Source organism: Camelus dromedarius, chromosome 11, assembly GCF_036321535.1.
Source record: "Camelus dromedarius isolate mCamDro1 chromosome 11, mCamDro1.pat, whole genome shotgun sequence".
NCBI lineage: Eukaryota > Metazoa > Chordata > Mammalia > Artiodactyla > Camelidae > Camelus > Camelus dromedarius.
This window is the reverse complement of record NC_087446.1, coordinates 54,734,502-54,755,735: the sequence shown is the minus strand read 5'-3', so window position 1 is coordinate 54,755,735 and position 21,234 is coordinate 54,734,502. Positions and strand designations below refer to the sequence as shown.

General features: G+C 39.7%; 1 protein-coding gene, 1 non-coding gene and 2 pseudogenes across 2 annotated transcripts in view; 2 read left to right on the top strand and 2 right to left on the bottom strand.

The window, feature by feature from the left end:
• The window catches only part of BIN2 (bridging integrator 2), a 32,524-nt gene that overhangs the window by 4,521 nt on the left and 6,769 nt on the right, over positions 1 to 21,234 (top strand). The window contains exons 2-9 of the mRNA XM_011000985.3: positions 2,230 to 2,310; positions 12,635 to 12,689; positions 12,986 to 13,080; positions 13,647 to 13,742; positions 16,827 to 16,934; positions 17,231 to 17,316; positions 18,642 to 18,717; positions 19,554 to 19,636. Of these exons, the coding sequence (XP_010999287.3) occupies positions 2,230 to 2,310; positions 12,635 to 12,689; positions 12,986 to 13,080; positions 13,647 to 13,742; positions 16,827 to 16,934; positions 17,231 to 17,316; positions 18,642 to 18,717; positions 19,554 to 19,636 (680 nt within the window). The remainder of the gene's footprint in view (positions 1 to 2,229; positions 2,311 to 12,634; positions 12,690 to 12,985; positions 13,081 to 13,646; positions 13,743 to 16,826; positions 16,935 to 17,230; positions 17,317 to 18,641; positions 18,718 to 19,553; positions 19,637 to 21,234) is intronic.
• On the top strand, positions 2,322 to 4,857 carry LOC105084219 (protein DBF4 homolog A-like; annotated as a pseudogene).
• On the bottom strand, positions 5,189 to 5,689 carry LOC105084218 (peptidyl-prolyl cis-trans isomerase A-like; annotated as a pseudogene).
• On the bottom strand, positions 14,577 to 14,652 carry TRNAT-AGU (transfer RNA threonine (anticodon AGU)). Its single transcript has one exon. It is a non-coding gene; the product is annotated as a tRNA-Thr (tRNA).

The following is a 21,234-nucleotide window of genomic DNA, read 5'->3' as shown; positions in this document are numbered from 1 at the left end:
GGGCAACTCTGCACACACAGGGCTGGGTGTTAAGTGGGGTAGAGTAGAGATACAGACAAATATATATGGCTAAACTGAAAAGGAAATAAAGACACATATTTATAGGGAAGGGAGAGGAGCTAGACACAATGATAGTGGATTGTATTAAGTATTCAGCCTAGGGCAGCACTGTGAAGGCAATTTACAGGTGTAGTATCATTTAATTCTCCCAACAACTGCAGGAGAGGAAATATGATTATCTTAAAGGGGGAAAGGGAGTTCTGTACACTGAGGTTCAAGAGTTTAAGTGATTTGCCCAAAGGTTTATGGCCAGTTAAGTGGACAAGCCAAGGTGGGGGCATATATCTGTCTGATTCCAGAGACCTTGATCTTGACCACTATAGAGAGAGCTCCAGAAATGAGAGATGTTAGCCCCAGGATTAAGAATGGAGACACTTGAGTCAGAGTCTACATAGAGCCTGCCTCACGCCCAAGCCCTGGGCACTCTTTCATGTGATTCAGCATTCTTTGCAATGAGACACCAGTCTCCCTTTCTAGCTTCCTTACCCACCACTCCCCATAACACACCCTAAACCAGCCCTGCTGGACCATGTCATGAAGCTGCCATGAATTTGCGCACTCCTGGGACTTTGCTGATGTTGTCTTTGCCTGGAATCCTCTTTTTACCCTAACCCTTTTTACTTTATTCCAATCTAGCAAAATCTTAATTCAAGGCCCAGCCCATTGGTCCCCCTCATATCAGTCTCACTCTCCTTCCTGTTATAGGTGTTAAGTGTGTACTTGCCGGATACTGAGAAATCTAGATGAGTAAGGCAAATGCCCAGTCCTCAAGGAGCTCACAGTTTAGAAGGAGACATAGGTAAATGCAAATAATAAAACAGTAGCAGAAGGCATACAAGTACAGAAGTTTTAAGTGCTTAGGAGGCAGTGATTTAGCTTGATTAATGGGATGAAGTAGATGTGGTTGTGTCACAAAGGATATGGAGTATGAATTAGGCTCCTTTAGATAGTTGCTTGACTGATACGGTGACAAAGCACTTTGCAGAAAGAGAGAATGGTATCTACAGCAAGTAACAGGAGGGTTTATTCAGGAAACTAAAAAAGTGGTAGAGAGGGAGACCTGCAGGAAGAAGGGGATAAATGAGAGCTGAGGCTTAATGAAGGGTCAGATCACTGAGGCCTGTATGTGTGCTAGAGTTAGAACTAGAACTTAGAGATACATGATGGGAATTTAATAGAACTTTGTTGGGCAGATGAGTGGAGAATTGTTAGAAGGTTTTCAGCAGGAGCACCGTAGGCTTACTGTAGCAGGCCAGGTGGGAAACAGTGAGGGCCTGGACTAAAGCTATGCCAGTGAGACTAGGAAGCATGGGATGGTTTCCAGAGATGGATATGGTGAGTGATTCAATGAAGGAAGTGAGAGAGAGAGAAGTAGTTGAGGGCAACCCCTGATTCTACCTTGGGCTCCGGGGCTGGTGGTGCCTGCTTCCAAAGTGGGGGTTACAGGTAGAAGAGCAGGGCTTTCTTACCTGTGTATAAGTGAGTGTCCCCTATGAGAACAGGAACTGTGTCTGTCTTATGTCCGTGTCCTTTGTACTAGCACTGAGACCAGTATGATGGTTGGCTCTCAGGGTCCCAGGGGTGAGGAGTTAGATATGGATAGCATTCATTTCTGGCTGAGTTTAAAATGCATTTTATCAGGGTTTCTCAAAGTTTTCCATCAGAGTCTTCAGAAGAAGAGTCTCCTGTCCGCCTCTCTAACCTCATCTTTCTAGGGGTATCTGCTGCTATGGCTGGAAGAGGGTCTCTCAACTGAAAAATGTCTTTAGGCCTCATGTTTTATCTTTAAGAGTCATGTTCATTTTACATTCTTCTCATTAATTGTTGTTTTAATATAATACTCTCCCTTCCAACCACCAACCCCCCCTCCATCAATAAAGCCATTGTAAATAACAGTGTCATTCCAGGAATTCATACCTTATTTATTCTGGGCTTTATAAATACCACCCAGCACACTGCTGCATACCCCAGGAGTACCCCAATTTCAGAAGAACCACAAAACATGACTGATTTTTCAGCAATGTGCTATATTTCTAATTCTGTTGGGCTGATATGAGTACCTCCCTTTATGTGCATCTGATACTCTGAGAGGAGCCAGGGTCAAATGAGGCCAACAGATAAGAGAAAGTTAATTATAACCTTGTGGACCTCTCTGATTTATATCCCCAGGTACTGCAGAAGTTGGGGAAAACTGTGGAAACCAAAGATGAACGGTTTGAGCAAAGTGCCAGCAACTTCTACCATCAACAGGTAATCTGGAGGGTGGGAAAGGGAAGCTTGAAGGAAGAAAGAAGATGATGTGAGGGCTGAATGGCAGAACAACAGGCTCTGAAAATCAGCAAGCATCTCTACTAACCCATTCCCCACTCCCCGCACCCCCACCCAGCAGTAAGGGATGCAGGGTAGCCTGCCCCTGGGAACCAGGGGAAATCACCTTGCCTGCCCTGGGTTTTGGGGGACAAATGAGTGTTATTCTTTTCTCTTAGTGGTTTCCCCAGGGGACAGTGACATCACCAGATCCTTAGACAAAATCAAAACAAGCCTCTGCCCCTTGATTTGGCTTATTCTCTTCCTCAGGCTGCCTCTCTCCCACCCTAGGGTCTTCTCATCCCAGTGGCCCCATGTTTTGTTGCCTCTTTGTCCACTGCATCGACCTCACCAAAGCCTTTTATTCTAAAATAGTACCTCCACCTTTTACCTGTCATTCTCACCAACAAACCTCCTGTTCTTAACTGTTCCTTCTTTCTTCACTGGTTGTTATAGGTAACTGTACATAGAAAGTTTACATTAAGAAATAGATAACACGTCACTCCAACCAACTCTGAAAATTCTATATTGCATATGGGATTGGAACAAGAAAAAATAAATGTAATTCATATATAGTAACATTAAAAAAAAAAAGAAGTGGGTAACAATTGGTGGCCTGCAGAAGGGGAGAGGTAACTGGCCAGTCAGCAGGCCTTGAGGAGCCGTGTTTCCACAGCCGCTGGGCACACACCCTCCCCTGACCCGGCAAGTACGTGCAGGGTGGCTGCCTTGAGCTCCTGAGCCATGAGGATCCATAGCAAAGGATGTTTCCAGGGCGTAATCCAAGTCAGAAATGAAAACCAACCATCTTTGAACTCTCTGAAAACTGATAACAAACCAGAAAAATCTAAATATAAGCCACTTTGGGGAAAAGTCACATTGACTTACCTTCTGTCACTATATCTGAAAAACTGCAAAAGGACATTAAGGATTTGGGAGGGCAAGTTGAATTTCTCAATAAAGATATCAGTTATTTCAAATAAAAAGGAGACGAAATTTGCACAGACTTTGGGATGAATTTCTCCTGTACCAAGCCCCAAATTTGCATATACTGCAGAAACTACTTCACCTCATCCCAGCCATGGATGAAAGTTCATTTGAGTTTCCAGCTTCAGTGTGTTTGAGCAGAGGAAAATTATTAGTTGTAAAATCTAGAAATGACCGTGACTTTGTTCCTTCAAATAGTGTATTATCAAATGCCTTGTCATGGGGAGTAAAAATTTGTCATATTGATGACATTAGATACTACACTGAACAAAAGTAGAAAGAATTATGTTTACTCAAGAAATCAAGCACTTCTGTAAGAGATGTGGGGAAAAGAGTAGGTATTGGCACACGGAAAGCAAGAGCAGGCAGACTCAGAAAGCCCCTTGTAAAGGCAGAAGATACGAGCCACGTCTTCTGAGTGAGCAACACAGAAGCTTTGCACAGAGTAATCACTATCAAGTTATTGATAATATTATACCTAAGTTAGTTTTTGACTTTATGGAATATGAAAGGGACATGCCTAAAAGGAAAAGAATAAAATACAGTATTGGAGATCCCTTTCTCTTATTACTGCAAATGTCCTGAAAAAGTCTGAACCTAAAGAAAAGCTAGAATTACAATGTACATCTCAGAAGGATTTCAGGGAAAATAATGTACAGGTGATTGAGCAGAGTTTCCTATATAAAGAAACCCAGGAACCTGAACAAAACTTTGTGTTTATCTCAGAGCATCCCCACTACCCTTTCGAGTGAATTGAGAGGGCTTGATAAGAAAACATCTAATAACTGATCCATGTTAAATCCAGCTGTAAATGACATAAAACAGAATTTTATATATCTACTTCCACATAAAAATGAACAGGAATGCATTCTTGATGTTTCTGAACATAAATTAATTATAAGTGAAAATGACTTAGAATAACTAAGGGTAGATCCCTGTCCATGTAGGCCACAGACATGTATACAATTTCTAGTTTCAGTAGGGATAAGAGTGTATCTCAACTGAAACAAAAGTCAGATACTGTGCATTTTCCATCAGAGGATCTGAAGGAAAAGGACCTTCATTCAATATTTGGCCATGATTCTGGTCTAGCAATAAACAGTTCACAGGAACACCTAACAACTCAGGCAAAGACTGCATCCCAAAGTCCTCCTAGGAACCCAATGAATGTGATATCAAGAATATGGATCATTTACCTTCTGGTAAAAATCCATCAAAAAGTGAAAATATTGTAAGGAAGAAATAAAAGAAAATCTAGAATCAAATGTGGAGCTTGATAAGAGAACTAACTTGTTACTACACAAGAACAGAATCTGTAGTTCACCAATACAATTTCTACTGGACTTATTTCAGACTAGTGAAGAAAAGTCAGAAGAATTTCTGTGGTTTCACAGGCTACACTGAAAACAGTGTATGTGATGTTTTAGATTTTTGGGAAGAGAAAATTTTAATCTGTTAACGTTTTTCTCTTCCCCTTCAACTTCTATATTTACTGACTTTTAGACTTTAAAAAATAGCTTTCAGAAGTGAAGAAGACCATATTCTTAAAATTTTTATAAGTATGTATAAAAATTCTTAGGGTTTTTTTTTTGCCAACTTTGTTTACAGAACCAAATGTAAATATTAACAATAAAGGTGATGTTTGCATTTTTCTGCAGAATTGAGTACCTATCATAGGAAAGTTGTAGAATGAATTTGTGACTCATTAAAAAAAAACAAACAAACAGAAAAGAAGTGGAAAACAGAAGTGTAACCTTCCATGGGATATTTGACTTTCCATCTCCCTGTGCTAGGCATCACACTTCATATTTAATTCTTTTTGCATGTATGTAGTTCAAATAAAACACAAGTCAGATTTGTTAGATTTGCCGCAGTCAGCAATGGTGATCTCCTCGCTGGTCTTGCCATTCCTGGACCCAAAGCGCCCCGTGGCTTCCACAGTACTCACGCCCTTTTCACCTTGCCAGAGACCACATGCTTGCCATCCAGCCACTCAGTCTTGGCAGTGCAGATGAAAAACTGGGAACTGTTTATGTTGGGGCCAGCATTTGCCATGGACAAGATGCCAGGACCTGTATTCTCATCATCAAATTTCTCCCCTTGGATGGACTTGCCACTAGTGCCATTATGGCGAGTGAAGTCACCACCCTGGCACATAAATCTTGGAATTATTCTGTGAAAGCAGGACCCTTTATAACCAAATCCTTTCTCCCCAGGGTTCAGAGCACAAAAGTTTTCTGCTGTTTTTGGAACTTTGCAAACAGCTCTAAGGAGATGCGGCCCAAGGGCGCACCGTTGACAGTGAAGTCGAAGAACATGGGGTGGGGTTGACCATGGCTGGGCGGTGCAGGAGGCCCTGGGGTAGCAACAGTGTCTGCCAGGCCTATCTCATTAAATTCTTACATCAGTCCTGGAGACTGTGATCCCCTCTTTATAACAAAGGAGTTATTAACCTAAATGAATATCCAGTTACAGTGCAATTCTGACACTAAACACCCAGTTAGTTCAAATTTCATAGGTTAAGGGCATAGTCCCCCACTAGACTACCTCACTTCAGACATCAGGTGCAAGCTCCAGAGTTCCCAGGCCACCTGCACGTCTAACCAACTGGTATAAATTTGGGGGTTCCTACTGGCCACTCAGCTTCCATAATTCACTAGAATGACAGAACTCAGGAAACTGCTCTACTTACAATTACAGTTTTATTATAAAGGGTACAAATTAGGACCAGCCAGATGAAGAGACACAGAGACACATAAAGTGAGGTTGGGAGCGTCCCAAACGTGAAGCTTCTGTGTTCCCAAGACACGTCACCTTCCCAGCACATTGATGTAGGATTACTAACATGGGAAGCTCGCCTAAACTTCAGGTGTCTAGAGTTCATGCTGCAATTTCATTACATAGTGAATCATAGGTCATGTGATTGAACTTAATCTCTAACTGCCTTCCTCTCCTTTCCCCTGGAGGTCAGGCTGATAGCACCTGTCTCAAAGTCCCAACCCTCTAATCACATAGTTCATCTTTAAGGCCTGGCCAGGCACCATCCAGAGTCATTTGTTTAGCATAAACTCAGGTGTGATCTGAGAGGCTGTCCACAAATAACAGAGACACTCCTATCACTCGGAAAAGCCCAAGGATTTAGAAGTTACTTCTCAGGAATCAGGAACTAAGACCAGCCAAATTCTTTATTGTACAATATCAGTGAATTGAATTATATCGAAAATAATTTTTAAAATAATATTAAAAGGATATTAGCTATAACCTAATTCAGTAGTTGACTATGTCAGAATCATTTGAGAAGTATTTTTAAATGCAACTTCTCTGTAGTAGGGCTTAGGAATCTGTACTTTTAAACTTGTTTTAATGGATTATTTCAAATATATACAAAGATAGAAAAACCTGTATAATGAATCCACATGTACCCATCACCCAGCTTCAATAATTTATCAACTCCTGGGAATCTTGTTTCGTCTATGTCTCCACCCACTTTCCCCCATCCCTCATCATTATGAAGCAGATTGTAGATATCATATAATTTTATCCATAAAAATTTCATTATCAGTCTCTAAAGATAAGGATTCTTCAAATATAACCACAAAATCATTATTGCACCTAAAAAATTTTTCTGTAAAACATTTACTCATTACATGAATTAAATGAATTTAAAAATATTAACTTCACACCCTCCCCTGCTACAACCACTGTTGTTTTTATTATTACAATTATTTTGCTATGTATGTGTGTGATCTCTAAATATATCCACAACAAATAAATAGGAGGTTTACAAAAGTGAGATCATTCCATTCATATGGTTTGTAACTTGCCTTTTTCACTTAACAATATAATACAAATGTCTTTTCAGATATTTCAGGTTAAATATCCAACTAAAACATAAGTTTTAGTAATATCTTAAAAATTAGCAATGATTTCTAAATATAAAATATCCAATGTTCACACTCCTCTAATTGTTTCTTTTTTTAATAGTTTGTTTAAATCAGCAATTTGTCGACATGTTTAATAAATTGCTAATCTGTAGGTTTCTAGTCCCTCCTTTTTGCAGTTTATTTGTGGACAATGCTAGGTGGTTTTCCTGCAGTTTCCTGCAGTCTGAATTTTGCTGATTGGATCTCCATGGTATTTATTGTTTAACCTGTTTCTCTGTCTCTAGTATTTCTGTAAATTAATAGTTAGATTTAGAGGCTTGATGAGATTCTGATTTTTGTTTTTGTTTGTTTTGGAGGCAAGAATACTTGTTATTATAGATATTATATTCTTCCATCTGGAGGCATATAATGTCTGGCTGTCTCCTTTTCTGTGTGATATTAACAGCCATAGGTGATCATTAACTGGGGAATCTGTGTTTTACATTAAGCTTTCCAGGTAATTATGATGTAGCATCTAGTCTGAGAACAGTGTTTGACAGCCACTAATCTAATCTAACTCCATCAAGGGGAAATAGGACCTGATTGAGAGAAAAGTAATTTAATCAAGTAACATGAAGAGTTGCAGAGCTAGGATTCACACTTAAACCCTGTACCTCACAAGGAGGCCTCCTTGGGCCTCTTCTCAACTCTGGTTACTGTTCTACTTCCAACTCCAGCATGAGCGGGAATCAGTAAGGTGACACCCACTTGGAAAGGTTTCTGACTCTTCGCCTGTTCTGTCCCTCAGCGCTTTCTCTCTCTCAGCCTTAGAGGATGGACCTGCAATGGCAGATGTGTGGATAGAAAGGGCAAGAGACAAAGGAAGGGCCATCAAGAAGAATAAGAGGACCAGACAGGACAACCCCCTCAGAATTCCCAGTGTGAGCCCACCAACTAAATGTCACCTGAGGGGGCAAATACACTTGAGAAATGAAATGGAGTTAGGTTAGGAGTAAGGAAAAACTTTTCTTCTGAGAGAATGATACACATGAAGTAACTGGTGTTTGGACATGCTTGGGCAGTTCATTTAATAAACATCTCCTGGGTCCCTGCTGCCTGCCTGGCACTGTGCTAGATGCTGGGACTTCAACACAAATAAGACAACACACCTGTTCTCAAGGCTTGCACAGTTTATGGAGAAAGACAGTGACAGTACAGTCAGGTCTAAGGCTGGACCTGGTCTGGCTAAGATAAACACGAGGGAAAAGGACAAGGTCAAGGAGATTGAATGTGACGGATTCCAGAAGTTGGACCAGTTGGTCATATGCCCTATCTTTCACCTACAATCAATTTGTAGGTCAACTTTGTATCAATAAATTAAAACAAATAAACAAATAAAATTAATTAAAATAAATTAATTAATAAATATCACTCTCAAACTTCCCAGCCTGACTTCAAGCCCTAGACACTTGCCTATGTTCCTCATCAAATTTCCGTAGTATTTCTTTGAGGACTCTACTTGCTTTCCCCTTTCTCTTTCTTCAAAACGTATTATATAGGAAAAATTATTTTCCTCAAGCAGCATTTTAATGTCTTATTTCTGGTAGTGACAGCTGCTTCCAGTTCTCTGCCTTTAAAATCATATCTAACAATCTAGCTTCATCTTTCCCTTTTGGACCTCCATTAGATCAAGGACTTTTCAGCACTTGCTCTTTACTTATTTTGCTGAGTGTTTTAGGTTTCTCTGAGTCCATTTTTCTCTAGAAGGCCGAGAACCCCAGGACAGGGCCTCTTCTCCATCCTCAGAATCCAAGTCTCTTAGGACATAGCTCTATCTACCTGAGTGCTTAGGACAAGCTTCCAGAATGAGAGATTCATTAACTGAGGACTGGGGCTATTTGTTTAAGGGATGGGAAGGATTATGGTGCTGCCAAGAACCTGATGAAGATTCAGAGAGCAGAAGTGATACAGTCATAACATTCAGAGCTAGAAATGGCCTTACCATGTATTTACAGGTGAGGAAATTGAAGCTGAAGAGGTAGAATAACTGCTGATTGGTGGTAGAAACAAGTTTTTGACTTGTGAGTGGGAAGCTGAGACAGTGAGAGTCACATCTGTCAGGAGAGAACACAGATGCTGGGATTATTCATTCTGGAGACATTTCAGGTCAAAGAAAGAAAATGACAGCAGTGCTGTCCCACCACTCCACCCCCGCCCCCCCCTCCACACACTTCATCTCTTCAAAGGAAAGAACAGGAGCATAAAGGAAGACTTTGACCAAGAGGCTTGATTCTAAAACACAGAAATCAAATGGAGCTGGGCTTTTGTGAAGTGCAATGGCGGGCAGAAGCATTCACATCTTAAGGACTGTGGTATAAATAGTACCCCTAGTTTTCAATGGTGTGCGTACAAGCTACACCACGTACACGACAGCCTTGATTACTGATCTCATTTTTCAGGCCAGATAATATCTAATGGGATAAAAAATTAAGAATTTCACCTGTAGAAGTTATGCAAGATAGTTCAACAGCTTTTGTTACTCGGGTATGTATTTTGGAGACCAAATCTTCATGGTGAAGTAAAAAGTTGAGTCCATGTTGTTCTCTTTCAAAAAAGAAATTTAAATCCTTGTTAATTCTTACAACCCCCAAAATTCTCCAAAGCTTTGGTTATCACATTTTCAAAACTCTAAAACTTATACCTACCTACCATATCCATGTTTAAAAGATACTAGAAGTCCACAAACGATAAATGCTGGAGAGGCTGTGGAGAAAAGGGAACCCTCCTACATTGTTGCCGGGAATGTAGTTTGGTGCAGCCACTATAGAAAACAATATAGAGATTCCTTAAAAAACTAAAAATAGAGTTTTATGGTCCAGCAATCTCATTCCTGGGTGTACATCTGGAGAAAACTCTTAATTTGAAAAGATACATGCACCCCAACGTTCATAGCAGCACTATTTAAATAGCCAAGATATGGAAACAACCTAGATGTCCATCGACAGATGATTAGATAAAGAAGATTTGGTGTATATATATACATACATACGTACATACATACACAATGGAATACTACTCAGCCATAAAAAGAAATAATGCCACTTGCAGCAGTATGGATGGACCTAGAGATTATCATACTGAGTGAAGTAAGTCAAACAGAGAAAGACAAATATATGATATCACTTACATGTGGAATAAATGACACAAATGAACTTATTTACAAAACAGAAACAGACTCACAGACATAGAAAACAAACTTATGGTTACCAGGGGGAGAAGGGGTAGGGAAGGATAAATTAGGAGTTTGGGATTTGCAGATACGAACTACTATATACAAAATAGATAACAAGGTCCTACTATATAACACAGGGAACTATATTCAATATCTTGTAATAATCTATAATGAAAAAATATGAAAGGGAATGTGCGTGTGTGTGTGTGTATATAAAACTGGAATCATTGTGCATAGTTAGAAACTAACACAATATTGTAAATCGACTGTACTTTAGTTTTTTGAAAAAAGATGTTACTTTTAAAATCTTAGACTAAACTTTTTTTTCTATGAATGAAAAAGCAAGGAGGAAGTGAGGCATCTTTCCTAGTGAGTACTGAGTGTGTCTGAGTTTTGTTAGCTGACTGAACCTGTCTCTCTCATGCTACTGAAAGTGCTTTCTCCAGATCACCAATAACCTCCAGTTACCAAATTCAGTGACTTTTACTGATTCTCCATGCATTCTAACCTCTCTGTAGCATCAGAGGATGCCCTCTTGATCCTCATCCGCTGCGACACTCTACACAATCCCAGTTGTCCCACCTCTCTGACAGCACTTTAGACTCCTTTGAGACTGTTTGTGTCTTCGTGTCCCTTGAGCCCTGGCATTCAGCCCCTTGAGAAGGACTTTTAACCTGAGATATGGTCCGGGGTTTGGACTGGCTTAAGAGGTGAGCTCTGAGGGCAAGAAGATGGATGAAGTAGTTAGTCCAGTTTCTTTTATTTACTTGACCAAGTAGACCTAGATTTTCTGCTGCTAAAATTAAGTAATAATTTTTCCCTCAAAGATTTCCACAGGTTAAAAAATTAAAAATTTAATTTATTAGATAGAATTTTCTGAATTTTCAGTTTTTCTCTTATAAATTTTTTTATACTTTTGGTATGCCCAGTAGCCTATCTATAATGAATAGCAAATAAAACACACGAACAAGCCCACATGTATTTGTATGGAGTACTACAAAATGCATCTTAGTCAGATCCTCCATCACCTGAACTGGTGAGGATCACTGTTCTGACCCAGAGGCCTGGCCCTACAAAATCCCCTTGAAGTGAACTGCACCTTTCAGTCCAGTCTCATACTTCTGAAGTCAGGTTTCAAAATGTCAATAATCTGGCCTCAAAATTCCATCTCACTTAACTCCTAGAAACTAGACCTCACACAGAGGAAAGAGACCAGAATGGGCTTTAGACACCCATGAGAAACAACTGAGGAGCCTATGAAAAAGAAGACTTGGCGCAGGGCGTGTGAAAGATGTCTTCAAACCTGTGTGCCAGAGACATTGAATCTCTGAATACAGAAGGCCAACCTAATACCAGTGGGCAGAAGTTTTAATAGAGCTATTTAAAAAATGAAGCGCAGGCTTAGCAAGAAATCTTGAGTTTCTGGTTGCTGGAGGTGGTCAAGAAGCAGAAGCTGAATGAATGTAATGAACACATGTCAGAGTTATAACAAAAGTGGTTCATCTATTGGGTGGAGACTTAAACTGCCAAATCTAAATGATACCTTCTTCTTTTTTTAGAAAGAGGAAACCTGTGTTTGGGAGTCCTAGCCTTAAAAAAATGAGGATTCAGATACAGGAACAAAGAATCAGGTAGATAGACAGAACTAGAGATGAGGAGACAAGGCTCCCTGGAGCAGAAATGTAAAGCAGGTGACTGATGGAAGGGACAGGTAAAGTGAGGCAAGACCGAGCAGCACATCGGGCGAGGAGAGGAACTGTCTGAGTGAGGGTGCAGAGAAGGAAGAGACCCTGATGTCTGCAAGAAAAGGGGAGCGGTTTATCTACCCGAGAGGAAGGTGTGAGTCAGAGGATCACAGAGATGGTATCACAGAGATGGTATCACATAGGGCACCGAAATTTCAGCAGAGGAACTTGGGTTTAGGCTCTTGTTCACTGGAAGGGAAAACAAACAGGAAAGAAGACGTACTGATGCAATGGGAGCAATTTCCCAAGTTAGAATTTGCCCCCAAAGAGACTACTTATAACTTCTTGGTAAAGAGAGTAGTGGCTAATTTATAACATTTGCAAATGTTTGAAGAAATTCCAGGATTGATTTTTGTTTTTAATCTGCTTTTCTACTTTGACCTCTGGAGCATCTTTCCAAATGCATCTCTTTAGTCATCAAAGGCACTTCTCCCTTTCAGGCTGAAGGCCACAAGCTATACAAGGACCTGAAGAACTTCCTCAGTGCAGTCAAAGGTGGGTATCAGAGGTAGCACAGGAGGATCCAGAGGGCGTTTGTGCAGCTACTGAGAGCCCTGGTGGATGGAAAAAACCAGCCACACTCAGGCTTCTCGTCACTTGCCTGTGCCTGACTCCTGGAACTTTGTGGGCCTAGAAAGAGTAACTTTTACAATCTCAGCGCCATCCAGCTTCCCTCACTGATAACCCAGACCTTCTAAGTGTATCCTTCTGGATGGGACCCACTGATTTGCCTGTCACCCATGTGATTATACCAGACTACTTTGTGATAGGACTGAAGTCTCTCTTTTCAGTGATGCATGAAAGTTCAAAGAGAGTGTCGGAAACCCTGCAGGAGATTTACAGCAGCGATTGGGATGGTCGTGAGGAGCTGAAGGCCATCGTAGCGGTAAGAGAATCCTGGGCTTTACAGCTCTTCAGCACTCACTCCTGCCCTCACCTCAGCCTCATCCCAGCTTCTCTATCCAAGCAAATAGGAAAACAAAGGAGCCAATTCCCACTGTTCACTTGTGTAGCTTCAGTCACAGGTGGTAAGAAGAAGCTGTAACTATGAAGGTAAAAACAAGTTTTCCCTAATCTGTAAAATTCTCTGTTTTTGCCCCTCTTCCTCTCTTTAAAACCTTAGGAAGTTTTACCAACACAAAACCCACTTGGTTGTTTTTGAAAACTAACTGCATACAGTTATTTGCTCCCAAACTTTCAAGCTCCAGAGTCTGAGACTCTGACCATCTGTTCCTGTTCTTAATGCCTGAATGTATGTCCAGTCTTTTACAGGGCAGTTCCTTGGGGAAGGGCTATTTCTTCATCTGATTCTTCCCCAGAGTCCAAAATGATATTCTAAATACAGTGCTCCAAAAAGGAAGTCTGTGGCAGGAAGAATTGGGTATCTCCCCAGTGTGCAGTTGCTCTTGAGATGTGGAGCCCTCACTGCTCCCCTCTGCCTCTATCCCACAGAATAATGATCTCCTTTGGGAAGACTATGAAGAGAAATTAGCTGACCAGGCTCTGAGGACCATGGAGAACTATGTAGCCCAGTTCAGCGAGATTAAGGTAATCAATTTGCAGAATCAAAGATGGGTTATGGGTAGCCCATATAAGTTAGAAAACATATTGGGTTAAAAGTGTAAGTAGAGTTAGAGCCCATGGTTAGGAATGAAGTTGAGTAGGTTAGGAAAAAGATTAAAAGTTGAGGGTTGGACAAGAGGCTAGGGTGGAGGGTTAGTGGTATTAGAAAGGTCATGTTTAGACTTAGATTTCAGTGAACTAAACTTGGGTTGGTTTTGAGTTAGATCCAGGTCATCCCTTTTCATTGTGGAAATAGCTGGTGGGACTAAAGATGTCTATTGTAGAGAAGAGGAAACTTGGAATAATTATCTTTAAATACTTGAAAGTCTGTTAGGTGAAAGAGGAATCAACATATTCTAAACCGTTGCAGAAAGCAGTATGAGAATTCATTAATTCCTTCAACTCGTATTTATTAAACATCTATGCTACTGGGCACTGTGCTGGTTTTAGATTAATATAGGAAGAAACTAAAGGAAGTCTCACTTAAGTTTCTCATAGTTAAAGCTTTCCAAAAAAGAAATGAAATATACTGTGAGGCAGAGAGTTGTCTGTTCTCTGTTCAAGCAGAAATCAAACTACTATTCATCTTGGATATTGTAGAGGAGCTTTGTGTAATGAATAGGAATATGGAACAGATAATCACTGAGATCCTTTCAAATTCTGTGATTGAGAGTACCAGGCAGCAGCCATTAACATAGTTTGCCTCTCCCTGGTATAATTTGTAGTTGGGATGAGACTGAGTAGATGTTTCCTCAGTGCTCATAATAGGTTGCTGGTTTTGTTATGCTTTAGGGTTTTCAAAGCACTTTTTTTTTTTAATGGAGGTACTGGGGATTGAACCCAGGACCTCATGCATACTAAGCATGTGCTCTACCACTGAGCTATACCCTACCCCATCAAAGCACTTTACATTCAGCATTTGATCTTCAAAAGAATACTACAGGTGTGAAGTATACCTCACTGTAGTTTTGATTTGCATTTCTCTAGTAATTAGCAATATTGAACATCTTTTCATGTGCCCGTTGGCTAACTATATGTCTTCTTTGGAGAAATGTCTATTTAGGGCTTCTGCCCATTTTTTGATTGGATTGTTTAGGTGTTTGGTTTTTTTCTTTTGATATTAAGTTGTATGAGCTGTTTGTATATTTTAGAAATTACTCCCTTGTGGGTCACATCATTTGCAAATATTTTCTCCCATTCCGTAGGTTGTCTTTTTGTTTTGTTTATGGCTTACTTTGCTGTGCAAAAGCTTTTAAATTTAATTAGGTCCCATTTGTTTATTTTTGTTTTTATTTCCATTACTTTAGGAGACTGATCCAAAAAAATATTCCTGCGGTTTATGTCAAAGAGTGTTTTGCCTATGTGTTCCTCTAAGAGTTTTAGAGTATCCAGTCTTTAATCCATTTTGAGTTTATTTTTGTATATGGTGTTAGAGAATGTTCTAATTTTATTCTTTTACAAGTTGCTGGCCATTTTTCCCAGCACCACTTATTGAAGAAACTGTCTTTTCTCTATTATGTATTCTTGCCTCCTTTGTTATAGATTAGTTGACCATAAGTGTGTGGTTTGTTTCTGGGCTTTCTAGCCTGTTCCATTGATCTATATATCTGTTTTTGTGCCAGGACCATGCTGTTTTGATTATTGTAGTTTTGTAGTATAATCTGAAGTCAGGGAGCATGATTCCTCCAGCTTCCTTTTTCTTTCTCAAGATTGTTTTAGTTATTTGGAGTCTTTTGTGTTTCCATACAAGTTTTAAATTTTTTTGTTCTAGTTCTGTGAAAAATTGGTAGGGTTTGCATTAAATTTGTAGATGGCCAGACAGAATGGCCATCCTTAAAAAGTCTACAAATAATAAATGCTGGAGAGGGTGTGGGAAAAAAAAGAATGCTTTTACGCTGTTGGTAGGAATGTAAATTGGTACAGCCATTATGGAGAACAGTGTGGATGATCCTTGAAAAACTAAAAATACAGTTATCTTATGATCCAACAATCCCACTTCTGGGCATATATCTGGAGGAAACTCTGATTCAAAAAGATAAATGCACCCCTGTGTTCATAGCAGCACTGTTTACAATAGCAAAGACATAGAAGGAACCTAAATGTCCATTGGCAGATGAATGGATAAAGATGTGGCATATTTACATACAATGGAATATTACTCAACCATAAAAAGAATAAAATAATGCCATTTGCAGCAACATGGATGCATGCAGAGATTATCATATTAAGTGAAGTAAGTCAAAGACAAATATCATATGATATCATTTATACATGAAATCTTAAAAAAATGATACAAATGAATTTATTTACAAAACAGAAATAGACTCACAGACATAGAAAACAAACTTATGGTCCCCAAAGGAGTAAGGGTTGAGGAGGGATAAATTAAGAGCTTGGTATTGACATATACACACTACTGTATATAAAACAGATAAACAACAAGGATCTACTGTATAGCACAGGGAACAATATTCAATATCTTGTAATAACCTATAATGGAAAAAAATCTGAAAAAGTGATTCATATATATATGTGATTCATATATTCATAAATATATATATGAATTCATATATATTCATATATATATATGAATCAGTTTGCTGTACACCTGAAACTAACACAACATTGTAAATCAACTATACTTAAAAAAATAAAATAATACTATAGGGTAGGTGAAGCTACTGAGACTTCAAGAGATGTGCCTTGCCCTAGGCAACAGGCTAACAAGTGGCTGCATTAGGAGTTAAACCCAAAACTCTTGATTTTCCGTTTAGTAGGATTCTCAAGGCCGTTCATCCTGGATGCTGAACCAGTTTCTAGTGGGTTCATAGGATATATTAAAATTCAGTGCAGGCTTCCAGGTTCTCCACAGGATTGCCTTCTACTCTCGGTCCCCCTGAGAATTCCCATTCTTTCCAGATAATGAGGGAAACCTTTGGGCACAAAACTCTGTTAGAAAGTGAAATTTGATAATAGGACCTGAGAATCTTGCCTTTCTGATACTCTGTTATCCACATCCTGGCCACTGAAAAGTGAGTATCAAGGCCCTCTCTCATGACTCTGAGTTAGGAAAGAATCGCCAAGCGGGGCCGGAAACTTGTGGACTATGACAGTGCCCGACACCACCTGGAGGCAGTGCAGAATGCCAAGAAGAAAGATGAGGCCAAGACTGCCAAGGTAAAAAAAAAAAAAAAGCCTGGTCAAATCTTCCTGCCCTCCCTTTCCCCATAATGGTAGCAGGTGGTTGGGCCAAACTGCTGGGTTTAGGAAATGATAAATTCAGCTTCCAGAGTCCATGACACGGATGCTCTAAGGATAATCAGAGACTCCAGGTTGGGAGGACATAGATCTGGGGAAGGAGAGGCATGGTTCCAAGTAAGCCTAGTTCCTGAAAAAATGCAGAGAATAAAGGAAGCAGCTTCTAGCTTTGGTTCAGGAATGAGGGGAATTGTCCTGTCTCTTTTACCACCTAGGCAGAGGAAGAGTTCAACAAAGCCCAGATTGTGTTTGAAGATCTGAACCAGGAACTACTAGAGGAGCTGCCCATTCTTTATAATAGGTAATGACTAAGATTCAGGAAAGGGCTAGACCCCAGGACCAGTGGAGGCCCAGGCCACCTGGCAACCCAAACATGCCGCCTCATGAAAAGAGCCCTGATCCAAGAGTGGGATGTAACCTCAGCCGTGCTACTAACTTGCTGGGTGATATTAGGCAAGCTACCTAATCTCTCTAGACCCTGCTTTCTTCATCTGCAATACAGAGATAACATCCTTGCCCTACCAGCGTTTCTGGGTTTAAAGACAAGATGCTTCTTGGATAGGAGAGATCTTGGCAAGTAAATTGCTATCATTATATATATTAGGAGTGTCTGGTGTTCTCAAGTGTGGATTGTTTTATTTTTTGGGAGGGAGGGAGGTAATTAGGTTATTTATTTATTTATTTATTTATTTATTTATTTTAATGGGAGGGACTGGGGATTGAACCCAGGACCTTGCCCTTGCTAAGCATGCACTCTACCACTGAGCTATACCCTCCCCTACTAAGTGTGCATTGTTTTAAACAAGCTTGGTTCATGAACAACCGGATTCACATGGAAGATAAACCATGGGATGACTGTTTCCATTAATGAAGGTGTCTGTGCGTCACAGTAGGTAAAAGTGTTTAGATGTGAATTTTCCACATTGGAAGAGGAATCTGAGCAGTTCTATTGGTTCCTGCTTTCTTTACATCGTACAAGATGTGCTTTAATGCAGTTGTTGTCAGAGTATTTCACATTGCCACTTAATATTAGTCTGTGAATGAGGGAGCCTTTTTAATGACTACAAGTATTCTAAAACATTAACTATGTGATTTCTAATTTAAATAAAATTGAAACTTAATAGTTTCTTTAAATGTAAACTTTCCCAATTCATTTACAGTAGAATTCCATTAATGTACATACAGCTTCAAGAAGTTGAAGTACTGCATACTGAGAAAGAATACTTGCTTATAATAATAATTATGTATTATATTATAATAAATAAATATAATATGGCCTTATGTTTATACAACACTTTAAAAAGTCTTCAAAGCGCTTTCATGTCTACTTCAGTGCCTGGAGAGCCTGAGTCAGATAACTTCATGCAACTAGAGATCTGTTATACTTTGGTGTCAGCTTAGGCTGACTGTGTCTCCTCTGGCCTTTCCACTCCTAAGTCAGGTGTGCTCCTGGCCTGACTCTGACAAACCCAGGCCCCCCAGCATCCTGAGTCTAGGCTGCAGGTGCTTTTCTGTGAGGAGCCTGCTGGTGGCTAGCTTTGGCTTGTGCGCCTACCTTGTATTTCAAACAAAGACTTCCTTCACCAGCCCTTACTTGTACGTGTTTGTTGTTTTACCTCCTGATAGTCGTATTGGCTGTTATGTGACCATCTTCCAAAACATTTCCAACCTGAGGGACGTCTTCTACAGGGAGATGAGCAAGGTGAGAAATGTCCAGCCAATTTAGACATCTCGGAGAGTTTTTCTAATAAATACGAAGGTACCTCTAATTTACATAATCTCATTAAATATCTATATTGGCATTACAGATTTTTACTTTTTTCTCATGATGAAATAATAGCACTTAACTGACTGTGTTGAACTGTATCAAAGCACATGTTTACATAATGTCAGAGTCTCCGGTGATAATTGAATAATGGCATCCAAACTTGAGCTTCAGAATGAATAAAGGAGATTAGGCCTATGGAAGGAACAGCTGAAATGGGGAACCAAGTTGTGAAATCTCTATCTTCTGTTGCTAGGCAGCGGAGAGGGTCGTTTCTTAGCACAGGTCACTTTCTCAGGCAGTTGGTCTTGAATAGGGCCGATCCTATTCAGTGCCGGGCAGCCACAGAACATGATCTTGTGGGGTCTTTCCCTGTGGGTCCTGGGATTCCAAGACTCTTTGCTGTTACAGTATTAATTATATTCACATCCACATACATTCCTCTCTGCAGTCTCTTTGGCTAAATTATGATTTGCCTAGTTAATATGACCATGAGTTTTCATTCCCTGGATCACCTGAAAGAAGCTAGAACCTCACATCAACATCAAACATCAAGGACTCAGACTTGAGAGAGCTGCCAGTCTGATGGAAGAGGCAGAACTTAAGACACAGTCAAGGAAAAAGGGGGGTGGGACAGGACCCTGGGCACTAGTGTGAAACAGTTGAGGAGGAATTTTATAGCTAAGGGTAGGGAGGTTTTGTTTTGGGTAAAGAAGGGATATGCCAGTCTCAAGTTCCCTGGTGGCTAGCATCTCCTCTCTTGCCTGCTCCAGCTGAACCACAATCTCTACGAGGTGATGAGCAAACTGGAGAAGCAGCATTCCGACAAAGTCTTTGTGGTGAAGGGACTCTCAAGGTGAGCCACTTCTGAAGCTCATTTCCGCTTCACTTGCCCTGTGTGTGAACGCATTCAGCACTCCCGTCTCCAGTCCCCAATCCTGACCTTTCCTGTGTTCATGTGTGTGATATTGTTTGTTGTTTGTACTACACCCCTAACATAAATTATTTTTATTTTTATGAAATATTTCAGGAATAACTAAAGGTATAAACAATAATATAACAAATAGCCATATACCTACCACCAAATTTAAGAAATTACCCATTATATATATTATCTATAGATAATTATCTAATATCTATGGATAATTGAATCTCCCACTGTCCCTTCCCCACTTACTTTTTCTTCTTGCCCCCCACCAAGGGTAACCACTATACTAAATTTAGTGTTTCTTATTCCCATGCATGTCTTTTTACTTTTATTATACACATACATGCACACACATAAAATATTGTTTTGCATGTTGTTAAACTTCTTTTAAGTGGGATTATACTGTATGTATTCTTTTGCAGCTTCTTTTGTTCTCTTAGTGTTTTTTGTGAGACTTGTTCATCCTTGTTGCTACATGTTGCTAGCTCTGACCTTTCCTCTTCATAATTGTTATGGATGCTGTTGTGTGGCTGGTTCACAATTTATTTATCTATCCTGCCAATGGACATTTCGGTTGTCTTCCAGTCTTAAGCTATTACAAATAATGTTGCAATGAACACGTTTTACATTTCTCCTTCTGAGTATGATCAAGAGTTTCTTTAGGATGTATACTGGGAGTGGAATTGCTGAGTCATAGGGTCTGTGCATTTAGGTTCCTTCAGCCTTCGTAGATATTGCCATTGCCAAATTGTTCTCCAAAGTGGCTGTTCCAATTTACAACCCACCAGCAGTGAATAATACCTTCCATGGCTCCATATTTGTGCTACATGTGACATTTTCAGACTTCTTAATATTTTCAAGGTAATGGGTATAAAATGGAATTTTTTGCAGTTTTAATTACATCTCCACAATGGCTACTTAGCTTGAACATCTTTTCATGTTATTGGCCACTTAAGGTTCCTGTTTTGTGACTTTCATGTTTATCCTTTTTTCTCATTGTTCATTTGGATTGTTTACCCTTTTACAAAAATGTATTTACATGAAGTGGATTTTTTCGTATATTCTAGATATTATGCATTGCAAATATCTTTCCATCACCTGTAATGGCTTGCTTTTCCACTGTGTGTGTGTGTGTGTGTGTGAAGTGTCTATTGCCTTCATACTTTCTTTATGCTGGTAAATGTGAGCAATTCACTGTTCCTTCAGAATGTGATCACTTTCTTATTCTGAAGCCTTTGTTTAAGAAGTTTTATTAAGTTCCTTCTATACACAAGGTTTTATATTAAGAATTAGGGATCTAAAGACAAAGGCAACTTGTCTTTTCCCTAAAGTGATTTACAGAAAGTTAGAAGGACAGAAAATGTACTTAAGGAGACAAAGAACAATATAAGATTGTACAAAGTAAGTGCCTAAGGAGGCCAGTAGGGATTACAAGAGGTAAGTAATTGCAATGTGAGGATGGTCAGGGAAGGCCTTAAAGAGGTAGTGAAACTGAGCTTGGGATTTCAAGGAAGAATGGGGCTCAC